The 16829-nt window shown below is 50.9% G+C and overlaps 1 protein-coding gene across 16 annotated transcripts in view; it reads right to left on the reverse strand.

The window, feature by feature from the left end:
- TLE3 (TLE family member 3, transcriptional corepressor) overlaps positions 1–16829 on the reverse strand; it is a 47589-nt gene that overhangs the window by 23307 nt on the left and 7453 nt on the right. For 8 of the 16 annotated variants that reach the window (XM_037010067.2, XM_037010066.2, XM_073212092.1 and 5 more), the window contains 2 exons: positions 2939–3001; positions 1379–1453 (listed from right to left, as the gene is read on the reverse strand). In XM_037010067.2, the coding sequence (XP_036865962.2) occupies positions 1379–1453; positions 2939–3001 (138 nt within the window). Of the gene's footprint in view, positions 1–1348; positions 1454–2938; positions 3002–16829 lie in introns of all 16 variants that reach the window. The other 8 variants (XM_073212090.1, XM_037010063.2, XM_037010065.2 and 5 more) reach the window with 2 other exon arrangements.

Genomic DNA, 16829 nt, shown 5'->3' on the forward strand with positions numbered 1-16829 from the left:
CTCCCCTGAAGCCCTGGCCTCCCAGCGTCCGGGCCCAGAGCAATGGGCTGATCCATCCGCCCCTTCCTGCAACAGATGCAGAAACTGAGGCCCAAGGAAAAGAGGGGACTGTTCAAGGTGACACAGGGAAGAACCACAGCTAGAAGACAGGTCTTCGGGTTTCTGCCCCAGATTGAAAAGCCAAGAGCCATCATTTATGTCCCCAAGCAGAACATTCTAAGGCCTTCAGTTCTACCCTGAAATAATGACCTCACATAAGAACAAAAAGAATGAAGACCAACCAGGGTCTCAGCATGTTAGGGCGAAGGGACCTCAGCCAAAACAGGCCACTGCCTCCCAAGTGTTACTACCCTCAGAATGATCTGAAAAAATGGAAAACTTCAGAAGCACAGATTCCCAGTCCTTTCCCCAGATGTACAGGAAAGAACTCTGGGGCCCTGGAATCCATATTGTTCGAAGTCCCCTTGGAGAGGGACCCTGACCCAGCTGTCTGTGAGTGGGAAGCAGTGACTTTACCACCCCCTTCAGGGATGGAGGGCAGACAGGTACACCTGGAGGCTCAGAGCCTTCCCCACAGTTACATGAAAAAAATGTTTTTGCTCAGATAATCTCTAAAATAGCCTTAGCCTTGCACAAAAGCAGCAAGCCAGAGAAAGGTACTATGCACTAAAGATGCAAGCCAGGTAGGGGCACAAAAGGGGGGAGATCTGGCTTCTTCCTTTCACTGAGGGTCAGACTAGAAGTGGGCCTCACAAAGCACTCCAGTGTTTCTCCTCTTTTCAGCTGAGATAGGACTTCTAGACCATTAGAAGACCTGTCTAGGAATCTGCGGCTGGAATTCACAATGGCACATGATGACTGCTCAGCCAGGCAGCTTGGCATGGTGTAGCAAAGCCCAACCCCAAATTCCACGGCACGTTTCACATGAACAGTGCAGCAGAGACGGTTCTGATCCCAGGTGGCCAAAGAAGGGCAGGCCTTTGCCAGAGAGGAGACACAGGGCAGGCAGGCCCCTGGGGCAAGTGGAGGGGGAAGCTGGGCACCCTTGTCAGCCAGCCTGGACTTGAAGGTGACTCAAGAGCCTATTGCCTTCAATGGTGGGGTCACCAAAAGCCAGAGAGGACAGGGCTGATGAGTTTAGAGGTGGATTTGAAGCATGTTGGACACCCCTCTCATTTGGGGACTGGGAGGCAATGTGGGAGCCCAGGAGAGAGAGCCCTGAATGGGTCCAAACCTGTAAGATGCCCGGGGAAGTTGGAGCCCTGGGGCTGCCATTCTTTGAGGCCAGCTAAGGTCAGGGGTGCTCTCTGATTATGGTAAATGAGAGGAATAAAAGGGCTATACACACGGTGAGAGGCAGATTGGGGAGTCCACGTACCCCGATGATGGCGTTTAGCTCCGTCATGGTGACCTGCTTGGCACGTTCCACGGCCTGCGCCACCTGCTGCTGGTGCTGGAGGGAACAGGGCGTGGGTTAGATGGGGCCGCTTCCCCGACAAAGGAGCACAGGGTGGGCCCCATGGGACAGAAGGTCCACTAACCCAACGCAGGACACAGGCAGGCCAGGGACAGGGCATTTTCACTTTCTTTAAACCCTTTTCAATGAGCATGTATTACTTTTGTAATCAAAACTTCCTATAAATTGTTTCAGGTTCAAATATAAATGAGCCAAAAGATGGCTATTAGTCAACCACCTCCCTCTACCACACATACAAAAACCTCCTTCCACGAATTTCAGTAAGAGCTGGTTATTAGATTATCAAATGATTATTACTTTTCTAAATGCAGTAATGGTATTGTAGTCACGTAGGAGGGCAGCCCCCCTTTCAGGAGATGCAGCTAAAATAATGAATGCTGAGTTGTCAGAATGTCTGCAGTTTACATTCAGGGTTCAGGAGAAAAGCATGTGTATCTATATATATTCAATTTATATCTATCTAAACAGACAACAGATGAGCGTATGACCAAGTGGAGAGAAAGAGAAAGACATGGTGGTGTAATGAGCCCTGAACTGTGGGCTCTGAGGGATGATGTGTTGATACAGGTTCATCAATTGGACCAAACACACCACTTGGGATGTTGACAGTGAGGGGATACGGGAAATCTCTGTACTTTCCACTCAGTTTTGCCATCAACCTAAAACTATTCTAAAAACTCAAGTCTACTTAAAAAAAAAAAAAAACTGCTGATGCACTCATCCCGTTCTCCCTGGAGGGAGCACCTGCTTGGTGTACAGCCGTCTCCCCTCCTGGGCTGCAGCTCCGTGGACATCACTGTATCCTGTTTATATGTGGATTCACTCACTCACTGCCCACTACTCTGACTCAGAGACCCAGGACTCCAGGGGGCAAGTGAGGTGGTCCCAGTCCCTGACAGGGTGGAAACAGACAGCCCACCTGTCTGCTCTGAACCAAGGAGCCTCCTTGGAGATGCTGTCCTCATAGCACCCACCAGCTCAGTCCCTGCCTCAAGTGGCCCCTTGGAAAGTACGCTTAGAAGGTATCCTGACCCACCGCCATGCCTCTGGCAAGGACGTGGTCCTGAGGGCTGGGGTCCCCTCTGCGTATTGGTTCCACTAACAGGGTCTGGCCCCCAGCACTGCCTGGCCAGGCTTCCTTGCTCCCAGACACTTTCAGGCATGGGTACTGGGGCAGGGAGGCAGAAGCAGAGAGTGCTGGTTAGGGCAGGGCATGGGAGGCACAGCGGCACCACTGCCCCCTGCAGCGCTGGCACAGGCCAGGACCCTCCTCTCTGGTCGTAAGGACAGAACCAGTTCCACAGAAAAACAGGAGAAACGGTCCCTCTGCTGGTGCCGGTTCTGTAATCCCAGGGATGTCAGTTCGGTCAATATGAACTGACAGGGGCTGGGGTTCCGCTGAGGCCTGGCTGGCGGCTGAGCTGCTTTGCAAAGAACAGACACAGTAAAAGAAGGTCTTACCTCCTGTGACAGGAAAGGCATGATTTGCGCTAAGATCGTGTTCAGTCTCTTCGCGATCTCTGTCTGCAAAGGAAGACAGACTGCGTGAAGCGAATCACATAGCTAAAGTATCAGACAAGTGGGGGCGCAAACTCCCCCTAAGCACCAGACCCTCACGACGGGCTCCATCTTTTCCATCCTCCATCAGCCTCCTCCTGCCAGGAGCCTGCCTTCCTAAACCCACAGCCTGAAGAAACAGCTTCCGACTCCTGCAAACCAGGCTGCCTACGCCTCGGGGAGCGCCAGTTTCCTATCAGCGATGGCCTATGAACTTGGTTCAGAATACAGTTTGTCTCCTCTAGACAGAGGCCCTAAATGAAAACAAAGCAGACAGAAGAACCCCCCCCACCCCACGCCGCACGTGAGCCCCCCCGTAAGACCCATCGCAAGAGCAAACACAGCGTATGGAGGAGGAACTGCTTTGCCCAGTGATGCCCAATGGCAACAGCAAGACAGATTCAGACAAATCAGGTGACGGGAAGTGCCTGGGACCACAAATGCCAAAGGGTTCCTTGGGGCCAGCCTCCCATGTGGAATACGGCTTAGAGAGCCTCTGCCCCACCAGCCCATTCCCTCCCCCGTATATGCGCTGCTGAGCCTGAAATCCTACCAGGGAGGCTTCCTTTGTCAGGGTGAAGCACTGCCTTCTCTAAGAAGCTGCTCACAGGGTGACTAATTGGATTCCCTGACCCTTCATATAACTTGATCACAGAAAGGCAGATCACTTGTCTGCCCCACCCAACAATGCTCCAGAAAAGATCACATTTAGAAAAACATCAACTGCTTGTGTCACTCATATCTTTTGTGAACTGCAGAGCTCAGATCAATAGTGGTTGAAAAAAAAAAAGACAGGTTCTAAATGGTTAACTGAGTCCAGACAGGAAGGCCTAGAACCACTGATCGACGCGTCTCAGAATTGCTTTTCTTATCTCATTTTGAATCCTGAGGCCGCCAGGACTGAGGTCCCTGAGCTGGCTTCAAAGCTCTCATCAGCTCATAGCAATCTTTCAGAGACAAAACCATGACAACAGTCTTTAAAAATCTGTGATCCATCTGCATGTCAAATGATTCTGGATGAGAAGTCCTTGCGCACTTAAAAGAAAAACAATGCTGTCTGAAGGCTTACAAACAGACCCTAGGCCTTGGGAGAATTCCTGGGGCTAGAGACCCCTCCTCCCTCCAGCGCAGCCCCCAGCCATTACTGAGACTGCCTCCGGTTTGTGAAGAGACAGGCCATTGACTAGGAACCTGAGGGGCTTTTCCAGGCTTTTGCGGCCCTATGAGCAAAAGCCCTAGGTCCTGGGCTGCCGGCCAATTGGCAGGCTCCAACCCAGACAGCCTGTCCACTACACTGGGGCCCCCTGGGTGCAGGCCAGGCGTCATTACTCTCCTGAACACGCGGAATCCTCAGGGACAGGGACAGGGACAGGGTCTCTCACTGTAGGCATTTGGAGAGGAACAATTGTTTGTTGTGAAGGACTGTCCCTTGTACCTCAGACCAGCTGAGTGTTAACAATGGTTCCCACTTCCAAACTTCTAGGGGTGGGGGGAGTGTGACCCCTGGCAGAGACCCACGGGACTCAGGCCACATCTGCACATCTGGAGTGTACTCCGGCAAGGGCGCTGGACGTCAGGGTTTCTCACTCTCGGTGCTGCTGACATTTGGGGCCAGCCACTGCTGTGTGGGGATGTTCTGTGCACTGGGCTATATTTAGCAGCATCCCTGACCTTCACCCTTCACCCATGATAGATGCCCATTATTCATATATAAGGAACCTGGGAAGATTGCGAAGTAATTATTGTATAAATTATTAATCTAGGAAAGTGGGAAGAGTACTACTCTAAAACAGGGTCCTTTCTCATTTCTGTTCATTTTCTCCTCCCCGAAATTCATTGATAGTGGGGAAGGGAATGAAATAAGAGAGTCAGGGCTGTACAGGGCAGGAGTTCTAGGAAAAATGAGCTGATCTTCCATCTCATCCAAACCTGCACACAGCAACATGGTCACTTAACTGTCACATTTATGTGCCAGGTCAGAATAGATAGGAAGGTATGTTGAAAACAGAAAAAAAACAGAAATAAACTAAATAAACCAGCCTCCCTGCCTAGGACACTCATTGGGTCCAAGGCGTTTCACCTCAAATGACCAGCACAGCAGAGTCTAGCACATAGTAGGTGCTCAATAAATATTTAGCCAAAAGAATCTCGCTGGCCTCCCTGTATTTATTTCTCAAGACTTCAGATTGCGCCATGCCTGCGGCCACGGATCCGGGCCCACCCTGGTGTGCGGAGCATCTGTGGGGAGGTCAGTGGTGGACTGAAATGTTGACATACAGCTGGGCGGTGGGGTGGGCAGCGGCCAAGCCCTTCTCAGGGTGAGGGAGTGTGATCAAGCCAGAGCAATCACAAGCCTTCTCGGGGTCTCTGGCTGCTGCCCCATCCCCACAGCCAGGAAGGCAGGCGGCAGGGGCAGGCTCGGAACCTTTCCAGTCACTCTGGCCTACTCAGCAACTACAACTCTCAGAAACTCTCGGGTGGGTGGTTATAAAATGGGTTCCCAACTGTTGCCTACTTCCTCTAGCAAATAGGTCAAGCAGCAGAGTCTTGGTAGTTTAAGAGAAAAAAATGCATAGTTGCTGACCTTCCTGTGCCCCATGTCCTTTAGCAAACATGAAGCCACAGGCTTCCCACAGGTGTGATCTTCCTCAAGGCCTGGCCTGGAGCCGAGCATCCATACCTGCTGGGATTTCATGTGGCAGTGCCCAGTTCAAGGAGTGGCATCCAGGCCACCACGTGACCACGGACGGGCTGCTTGGAAGCCCTGTGGGGGGCTCAGAGCAAGTTCCTTCTCTCTCTCACCCTTCCACACCACTGAAAACAGTTCCCGCCCCCAACACCACAAACACCAACCAAGGACTACCACAATGCCACACAGATATGGAACGTTCCAGAGGCCTGTGGTATGGGCATTCAGACTCTCTCTTGGGGCCCAAACTCGCTGGAAAGTGCAGGAAGGACTTGGGCACACCACCGAACAGGGTTGTACAGGGTTGGGGGCGGGAAGGGGAGTAGGGTTAGTTTTATACCTGGAGAGCTTGCATAATAAGCCAGGGCTTCCCTGTCTTGGGTCTAGGAGTTTTTCTGGAGGATAAAGGGTAGACAGAGCATGGAAATCCCATCCATCCCAGCTGTAACTAAGCTATTCCCCTCCTGGTCTTCCCAAAAAAGTGGGAGCATGGATTAAATAAGCCTTATCCATCTCTACATAGGCCACCCAATCCTGAGAACAGTCTCAGAACACTGGTGAATAAGACTCAACAGGAACACTGCTTGTCAAATGGTTTTTTGCATGTTTATTTTTTTGAGCGTGGTGATTGTGGTAGAGAAGCTCCTGGAAATAGAAAGTTGAGGGGACAGAACACTCTTACCAACAATAATAATGGCTAACATCCGCTGCCTGGCTGCTCCGGCATCTCACATGTGTGAGCTCACAATAACCCTACAGGGAAGGTACTTATTATACCAAAGTCTGCATTTTTCAAATGGGGAAACTGATGCTCAGCAATTAAGCGACTTCACTAAACTACTTCCTACCAAGAAGTCAAATTTCAACATTTTGAGAGCTTAGAAAAGTATTTTTTGAAAGAAAAACTACTGTCAGGGTTAATAATTGACAGCATTTCCGATTAGAACAGCTGTTAAAACAGCATTTGATCCAACTCAAACACGCTCTAAACATTAGTTCCAAGAAAAGGGAAAAAAAATCAAGACATGTGACTTCAGCAATCAGGACAGGTCACAAATCACAAATTGGAACTAGATCATACATTGGAAAACTCCTTTCGGCAACTTGGGACTCTGTTATCAATAAGGCTGCTGTGGCTGTTGAGGCCCACCTGCCTCCTCCCCTCCACCTTGGTCCCCCCAAAGCCAGGGCCTTCGAGCCAGATCCTGAGCCGGAACCTGTGAGCAGGGGGCACCGGGAGGACCACTTCCTTTGGAAAAAGGTGTTTGGGGAAGCTGATGCCGCCTTTGAAAGTTTCTTTTCAAGTGTGGCTCAAAGAAGGCAGCTTTGCTGGTAGAAAAATGTTGTTCCTCAGAAAAAACTAATCCACTAGACACAGACAGAGGTGCAGCTCAGAGAAGCATGTGCAGAGACCCCGCGAAATTCAGAATCTGTGCTCCCAACTGGGTGCTGGGAGTAACATCTGCCCTGAGCCTCTGTCGAGATTGTTAGGCAAATAAATGACGGAAAACAAGATAGTGGGGGGCAAGTGTAATTTCCCAAAGAGCAATCTGCTCAATACGCCTTAGTAGCTCCCATTTGCATGATCATCTCCTCATTAAAGCAGGACCTCTAACCATCTTGCTGTAAACTGAGGGTACTTGAGCATTCTGAAAGTATATTTCTCTAACACTCAGGACTTCACACTGGTTGCTGCTTACCATACTTGGGGCCTTCGACCCAGGACTGAATTAAGCGAGCCATCTCCACTCCTGGTGCTCATTCCACAACCTCTTGCACCTGACCTCCAGCACTCAGCCAGTCTTGGGCTTTTTTTTTTTTTTTTCCTGGCTTAGCAAAACAGTCCACAGCCACTTCCACCAGATACTCTCTCTGCTAGTTTTAACTGCCCAGTCATCTGTACCTGTCAGCTTTTGAGGATGCATACTTTATTTTAATGTCAGCCAAATAAACACAAGAAAAGGGAGAAGCCTGCCTCTTTAAAGAGCATGTTATAACCCAAAGCCATGCAGAACTGATCTGACTTCTCCTCCCAGATCTCCGTCCATCTAGTTGTGATGGCTTTAGGCAACTCATTTCCCTCCTCTGGGTTTTAATTTTGTTGCCTGCAAACGCAAGGACAAGCTTGGATAACTTATAAGATCCACAAGCCATCATTTTGAGCTTTAGAATGTTAAACATTCCGGAATTGCTCTGTGATACATCATTTCCTCCAGAGAGAGAGAGAGAGAGAGAGATCTCAGTACAATGGAGCTGGGCATGAGTGTAAAGGAGGGACAGAGAAGAGGCAAGCCACCCCAAGATGGGTGGTGGGCTGGGCTGGGGCTGGGGCTGGGCTGCAGCTCAGTCCCGAGGACCACTCTTCACAGCACAAACCATTCAAATGCGTCCATCAGGAACTGCCACACAACTGTCACAGAGCAGGCAAGGCCAGTGATGTCCCATCTGTAACTGTCAAGCGGTTGCTGTCCCCAGGCTCTGTGATTCATGAGGGAAGATTGGTTGTGAGCTGAAGACAGCCAAGCAAGGTCTTGTTTAGTGGCAAGTACAGCAATTCCATGTCTGTGAAGCTAGCAAGGAAGGGGCTGCTACTCGGCTCCTGGTTGCACTTCTAAAGCAAGGAGTTCTTTCTGGGACAGTCAGGGTATCAGGCAGTGCCTTGGAAAGAGCAGTAGACTGCAAGTCTGAGGGTCTGTCTGGGGGTACGTGCTGAGAAAAACGAGATGAGGAAAATACACCTGCCTAGTTCAAACATGACATACTCCAAAGCCACATGGAAATGGTGGTTTTCAACCCAGCTCTGTCTGACATGTCATGCGACCTTTGGAAAGATCATCCTGGTTGCTGGACCTCAGATTCCTCTAGAAATGGTGTGTAGGGTGGGGACATGGTCTGTTGTGCAGTTCTTGAATTTGAATCTGGTTTTACCTGGTTCTTTGATTCAAGTCCTGGGGGTGTTCAAAGTGAAGTCTATCTACTTCAGCATGAATTAAAATCAGAGGAACCAAAGAAGTTGAGGGCGGAGAGTGTGCAGAAGGAGACTCCAACAGCCAGGTGCACAATCACCCAGTAATCAAATATTGGAAGATTCTGGAACAATGTGTCCAGGCAATTTTAGCATAAACTATCCTATTTTATTTTTTAGGCAATTCTAAATTGACAGGCCCTCAATTGCTGGAGTAGAAGATGAAATTCCTTGCCAGGTAGTTCTCTCCTGAGCTCACTTCAGAAAGCACTGCAGCAAAGCAAGTAGGTGTTTTATGGCCAGTGGAAGGGATGCCAGGGACAGAGAAGGGTGAGCCCTCTGCAAAAGCAGGCATGGGGTTCCCAGGCCCCACTCTATCCCCGCCCTGGGCTCTGGGGGAAGGGGGAGCAGCACCAGTGTCTTTAAGAAGGGGGCAAATAAATGATCCACTAAGCAGCTGACGGAGATAATGACCCCTGCTCCTGAAGGGGTTGGGGAGATCACCCAGTGAGAGGTAAGCCTCCTTAAAGGCCCTTTTAGCACTGACATATTGATCAAATTATATATAACTACAATGCCATTAAATATTTATGCCTTCCGAGGAAGCCTGCTGAATTCTTTATGCTGGGAGGGTTTGGGACCAGAAGCGGCCTTGCCCCAGCATGACCCGAGGATCCTGCCTCCTGGGGGAGCGGCCTATGGCTGACACTCTGCGACTGGCTCCCATGCCCTTCACAAGGGGTGAGCATGTCAGAGAGGATACAGCACACTTGCCCTTACCCAGCTGGGACAGATGAAAGGACAGAGAGTCTGGGTGTCAGGGAACAGACAGGACCCTCCCCAGGGTTCCCCTGAAAGCAATTCCACCTTCCCTTTCTCTGCCCACCAGAAATCTCAGGCATATTCTTCCAAGAGCCCAGGGAGTAAGGCAAGTGTGGTGGTAAAACAGAATGAGGAAGCAGGGGGTGGGGGTAGCAGAAGCATCTAGATCACGGATGCTAGAAAGAGTTGGCACCAGTCCGTTCCACACTTGGGCCTCAGTTTCTGTTGCATGAAGGGGGCAGATTTGGGTCCAGTATAATGATCAGAGGTCTCAAAAGGGCATTAGGTGTCATGCACGAATGCGTGCCCCATCCACAGCAGCACTCAGTGGTGACCCAAAAGGGACACGGGGGTTGGGAGACAACACTCCTAGATGACAACCAAGTCCCTCCCTGGCTCTAAGGCTTTCATTTCCCAGGCTTTCAGTTTCCATCCACAGGGCTTCCTGTTAACAAAATCCAATAATCTTTAAATATTTGTTCACTTTAATTTCTCGGTTCCCAAACACATTAAACTCTGCTTGTCTCCCATCCCGCCCCCCTCCAGGGGTTGGCCCTCAAAGAGCTTTTGCTTGTATAGATGGAACAGGGAAACCCTTTTCAGAGTACACCTTCCCCCAGCACTGCCCATTCATCCCGGGCGCCTTCAACCCCCACCCCTCCATCCCCTCCCTTCCCTCAGATAACCCCCTGCCCTCCTCCCCCACCTTCCCAGACGCCATTGGCTAATTGGCTTCAGGAGGAAAAATCCTCAGTTCATCCCTGTGGGGTTGCCATGGCAACCCCCAGCCACCTAATCCCCCTTGGAACATTATGCAAATCTCCCCTGGCCCCTCAACAGGCAGTAAAAGTCACATTACCCTTGTAAAATCAGCTCGTGAAATTTTGGGGTCTCCCCATGAGGTCAGTGCTACAAATGAAACCCGGGCTATGACTTTTTAAGGACAGGGGCTCTTGGAAATCCTGGGTCACATAAGGGAAATGAGGTGCAGGGAGAAGGGACAGACTGACGTTGGGCAGGAACAGAATCCCATTCTATTTACCTACCACCCAGTTCATAGCCAAAGAGCACGTCCTTTCCTTAGATTAAAAGGGTCAGAGGGTCCTGTCTCCCCAGACAAGGATGGCAGGGGTGGTGGCATTTCATAGGCCCGACAAATCAAGATTAGTTTCTCAGAAACCTGTTTATACAATCAGCTCCTTCTCAAACTAATGTCCTCCTAAACCACTACCACTTTCAACATCTCATTCTACAGACAAGGAAAAAAGAGGTCCAGAGAGGGCAAGGAGCTGCCCTAGGTCACAAAGCAAAGTGCGGCAATTCCAACTCTCTCAGCTCTACAGCCAGAACTCTTTCCCCTACATCAAGGGTTCTCAACCAGGAACGATTTTGCTCCCCAGGGGACATCTGGCACTGTCCGGAGATATTTTGGGGTGTCACCCCTGGGGCACTGCTACTGACAGCTAGTGGGTAGAGATCGGAGAGGCTGCTAAAGATCCTAGGATGCCCAGGACAGCCTCACACAGAGAATTATCCAGCCTCAACTGTCAACAGTGCCCGGGTTGAGAAGCCCTGACCTACACATGGCTGATGTTCAGCTTACTGAATTCTTAAAAAGGTTTTGTCTGGGACCTTCCTAGCACTGGAATCAAAGCCCCAAATACAGGTGGGTCTGGGGGTGGACACGTGGGGAGAACACTTAGGACCACACTTTGATATGGCCTATGGACCAAGTTCATCCACCCAGGCCTGAAACAGACCTGGTTTCCAGTTCTGATCCTATTGTTCACAGTGAGACCAGGAGCAAGTCGCGTAACCTCTTCACACATCAGCGTTCCTGTCAGGTGGTGTTCAGGATGTCCACATGCAGGGCTGGCATGTAGAGCCAACAGGTAACAGATGAGAAAGGGCTGTGAGAGGAGCCTTCCAAACATCTGCAACACTTGTCCTCACTGGCTGAGGCCTGGTAACTTTCGGGCCTCTGTCCCACTGTGAGAATGCCTTGCTGAGCTCTTCCTACCTGCAAGGGACTGCGCTAATAAGCAGCTGTAATCCTCATAACACTCCCTACAGCTGCCCAGCCACGTGTGGCTAGCTAACATTAATTAAAACACAATATAAAAGTCAGGTCCTCCATCAGAGTAGCCACATGCCATGAGCTCAAGAGCTCCATGTGGCTGGAGGCTACCATACTGGACAGCAAGATACACACTCCCGTTCATGGAGAAACTGCTACGGGATGCACCGCTCTGGCTGGTAGGTGATATTCTTATCCCCATGACAAACTGTTCACAGAGTTCACAGAGGTCGGTCAGCCCTAAGTCACACAGCCAGCAAGTTCTGATGTAGGACTCCAGCCCAGGTTGGTCTGGCTTCAAAGTCTGCCTCTCAGCCATCAAGACTCACCCCTCAACAGCTCCTGGTACTCTGCACTTAGCTTCCCAGATCTCCCTTTGAGGACTGGCGACTTCTAACAATGGTGCCAGCAAAAACAGTACCATCAAGAACCTATAAGTGACCCATTTATCCTTCTGACGCCTCCACCAGGAGGCCTGGGAAACGACCCAGTGCTCCTGCAGCATCACAGGAGCTTAGGAAAGGGACTCGGTCAGGGACAGCCAGGTCAAGGTCCCAGAGAAGCTGGGTCAGGCCCAGGTGAGGAAACCGAAAGAAGCCCCAATGCGTTAAGGGACAGCAGTATCAGATGGCCCCTGCCTACGAAGTTCCTGCGGTCTGGGCGCCTTAGCTCCGCACCCACGTCTCAGGTGGCGTGGCGGCCAGGACCCTGGCAGGCGGGGGCAGCGCTTTGGAGACTCTAACGCTTCTCCCCAATTCAAGCTGGCTTCACGGGGAGCCCCCACTTCTCTAGGATGAGGAGTGAGGTCCTGACGACTGAGGGTAGGAGACAGGGTGGTACCAACCGCCAACCTCAACCCCTCCAGTCCTTTCCCTGGTATTTTCACTCCTGGGCAAAGCAAGGTGAGAACTGGACTGCAGCCCTCTCCCCTGGTGAGGGGGCTCGGAGGATGGGGCCCCTTCCTGGAATAGCAACAGGGACAGGTTTCAGGAAAAGCTGAAGCACCCTCTGGCTGATGCTCCGCTCCATATCCTCCTTACTCCATGCCCACCAGGCCATTTAGCTCCTCACTCTAGACCATCTGGTATCGCTGCAGCTTTTCCTGGGCCCACTGGGCCTGCCCGATCCCTCCATGGACAGGAAGTCAGGTAGATCAAGGGTTGACTCCCACCCCTCACCCACCAATCCACAATGAACTGCCTTTTGCACTTACTCAGCCTGAATCGCCCCGGGCAAGGTTACCTGATTCTGACTGAGGGTCAGGCCAGACCTGTTGAGGGCTCTCCTGAAGCGCGCATTTGGCGACTGTGTAAAACACCCCCTCCTCCAACCTTTTGGCCACACAAAGCCTTCACGGTCAGCCAATCAGAAAGAGTCCCCTCCCTGCCCCCAGCCTGCTCTTGGAGTTCCCAGTGCCGAGGACTGTGGCAAGCACTCTTGCACATTTGAGGGAGTAGTCTTCCAGGGCAAACTAAGACGGAATTTGTCCCATTGGGCTAGTATATTTTCTTACTCAGAATTTTAAAAAGCAGCTATGAACAGTGGTTATCAAGGATTTAGAAGGGCAGCGAGAAAGGGCTTAACTCTTATTCCTCCATGCCCAGACAGACAGCCAGGGCATGACTGGCGGAGCTTCCCAAGTCACCTCCAAGCCACTGACCCGCGCTTCCTGCTACCCAGTTTCTTCTCATCATCCCAGCTCGGCGTGCTCTGCCTGCCTCTTCCCCGTCCCTTACTCTCCAGTATCTCTCTGCTTTTCCTCTCCTCCCAAATCTCTCTTTCCTCGCTCCTTTCTTCCTTCCTCTGTCATGTTTAAGCTGTCCAGAGCTTGAAAGGAAAAAAAATATTTAGCTGTGTTAAAGACACTTTAAAATAATGGTTTAGGACACATTTCTTTCTACAATCACAACCTTTGCAACCAACAGGCCTCTCTCTCAGATGGCCTTGTTTCTGTCCCAGAAAGTCCATACTGCCATACAGGGTCAGGGAGAACCCCCCAAACTGGAATGTAACCCTTCACGAGCCCACAGGATGTACACTGTGCATCCAGTGTGGGCCAAGCAGCGTGCAGGGCTTGGGGCCTGAGTGAATTCAAAATGTCTTGTCCCTCAGAACTCAGTGCCTGGCCATTCCACACCCCAGTTGGAGAACAGAGCCCTCTAGTGCCCTGGAGGTACACAGGTCTTCACACCCCAGGGCACTTCGTATCATGCTCTGATGCTTTTATCTTGGTGTTTGTTCGTCCTGGACCCAAAGGCCTGTTATTTAAGGTTCCTAAAATGAAAGTGTCTAATCTGCTTTGCAAACAACCAAGTACTACAGAAATACCAAAGGGCTATGTTATTATAACCTACAACATGTGGAAGATTAAATTTTTCAAAGTCTTTGTCGTCAATAAAGGTCTTCTCCTGGGGATTATTTAACGGCAGTGACAGCAGGTGCTCCAGGACCCCAAACCTATCTGTGTCACCCACATGGTAGGTGGCTGGAAGGGACACACGAGCCAAGGCCATCCACATTCCTAGCCTTGGCTAGGTGCAGCCAGCCTCCAAGAGAACCAGGTAATAGACACAGCCAGACCCTCTCAGGCCCCACTATGGGTCCTTCCCAATACTGGGAACATGGTTCTTTCTTTACCCTTCAGAGGACACAGTGGTAAAGGGATGCTTTGGTAGCAGCAGAGTAAAGGGAACCTCTTCCCAAAGGGTTGTGTAGCATCTTCAAAGTAATGAAGTCAGCTGGGGTGAAGGGGAGGGGGGCATTTGTTCTTGGGCAAGATCTTCAGGCCAGAGTAGATGGGTCCCTGATTAATCCCCTAAGCCTGGGATGAACCTCCACGTAAGACTAAGTCCATGCCCTACCCACCCTTGTGGTTTCTAGAGGGGCTGCTGCACAATGAATAGCCTCCTAGAATCTGATCTGAATGGGGCTTAGAGGTCCTGATCTGACTCTCCCCCAGGCAGGCCCCTCCCCCGCAGCCCCAAAGGGGGCCTCTGCCCCATCATTCCCAGAAAGAGTTGCAAGCCCGCCTGCCCCACCCTCAAGCTGACTATGCAACATCCTTAGCAAACAAAAGAACTCAAAATCAGTGGTGGAGAGACTGGCAACTCCCCCATTACCTCCTCCAGAAAAGCCAGTCCTAAAGACACTGGGGGAGGCGCTGGCCTATGGTTAGCATCTGCACAGCCACACAACCCCCCCGTGTAAAGTCCTTACTCACAAGGAGGCAGGAAGCTCCCCCTTCCCTAAGTTTCTCCTTCGCCCCAACCTGAGAAGGAACATTTATCTGGAAAGGCAAGAGGGAGAAAAGCAAAGAGAGAAGGGAAGACAGCATCTTGGCTGAGAGTCCCAGAAAGCATTTGTTGAAAACAAGATATTGTCCCTTTAAGCATATAAAAGCAAGGCCCTTGAGCACGCAGTTCTCACTCTGGTACACAATTATGGGTGCTTTCAGCTGTCTAGCACTACTTCAAGTGCTCTCTTAAGCCAGACTGTCAACGGCATGTTGAAAGCTATTTTGCTGGCTGCTATCATTAATAGCGAAGTGGAGAGCTGGCTGATGAGAATTAAATATGGGGGAGGGGGCAGGTCAGAACCAGTCATTACAGAATTACCCATATGAGAAAGCAGACAATGCCACTTGGAGGACTAAAGTTCAAACCAGCATATTACAGTGGGGAAGCGGGCAGGGGAGGCCATAGTTGGCAGGAGCACCCCCTGCCCCAGCCCCCAGCAGATGGACGCGGGCCAGCCCTGGAGAGCCACATGGGACAGAGGAGTCAAAGAGTCGGGAATGTGAGCAGATGCAAAATGTCACCACCTCGCCTCACTTCCTGAGAGGAGCTCCCCCTGTGCCACCCCCCGCCCACAACCACACACCATTCCTAAGACTTGTGGACTTGTGGCTTCTGGAACACACCTCGCTGCCTTTCCAAGAGCTGTTGCCACCCTAGAACAGCCTCCACTGCCGGCTTCTGCCTAATAAACCCGGGCCCTCCCTTTAAGCCAAGGCTCAAATAACAGCCCTTCTGTGCAGTCTTCTCTGCCCCGACTCCCCTTTCCCGGGAAGAGCGAGTTCTCTGCCCTGGGTGCCCCTCCTGTGACACTCAACCATTCTAGCACTTCCCTTACTGCACTGCAATGACTTATTTAGATGCCTGTCTCCGCAGTGGAGGGAATGGTATCTTATTTGTCTGTGTAACGACCCCCAGCCCACACCCAGCACATCCCAGGCCCCTAATAACCGTTTTGGAATGAATCCAACCCCTCATCTTACTGATGAAGAAACTGGATGCTGAGCCATAGGAGGGAGCCTGCAGAGCAGGCGGCCAGCCCACAATTAAAACCCCCACTTCCTGCTCGTGGGGCTCAGGGAATCAGAATTCCACCCTCTGACAACCCGAGTTAATTCTGAGTAAAGGAAAATCAACATGTTTACTGGGCACCTATTACATGCTGAGTGCACAGAAGAGACCTCAGCAGAGGGCTTCCTCCATCCCCGCACAGATGACATAATGAAGTATAAGGAAGAACACTACGTGGGCCAGATTACAGGGGAAACCCCAGAGATTTGGTCTCATTTGTCTTTTTGTTCCTGGCACCCCAGTATTTTGCACAGACAGAAGGGACAGAAAATTATTTTCCTGTGCAGGACAGAAAAGGGAGTTCATTCCATGACTGACTCAGTCCTATAACACAGTTCAAAGAAGGGCCTCCCACATAACTAGACCCTTCCTCAACTAGAGTGGGGGGAGGAAGCCGAAAAGACAAAGAAGACTCCTGGCCCAGGAGGGTTCCTGGAAAGAGTCTTACCCTAAGGGACCAAGTTCCCACCAAAGCTCAATTTCCTCGATCATTAAAGTAAAGACGGGGACCACTTACCCATCTCCTAGATCATTTCAGTGATCACATGGATGAGAAGAAACAGAAGAGAGAAGCTCACAAACCCCCACCCGGCATGACTCCATGGGTGATAAAGAACAGGGGGTCCAGAGAAGGATAGGGTGAAAAGAAAGACAGGATGAAGGGAGCTCTGAGCTTGGTTTGACCCCAAAGCCAACCAAGGCAGGCACCCAGGGCTGTGAGAGGAGCTGTGTGACTAGGAAACAGACTACTGGGGAAGAACACAAGAAGACAGAAACCAGGGTGTGCAGTTCTCAGATACCAGCACTCTGGCCAAAATACAATACTCAAAGTAATTTCTTCTTAGCTCAACCCCACTGCCACACAAACAGGCACAATC

The sequence above is a fragment of the Manis javanica genome, chromosome 8, assembly GCF_040802235.1.
Source record: "Manis javanica isolate MJ-LG chromosome 8, MJ_LKY, whole genome shotgun sequence".
NCBI lineage: Eukaryota > Metazoa > Chordata > Mammalia > Pholidota > Manidae > Manis > Manis javanica.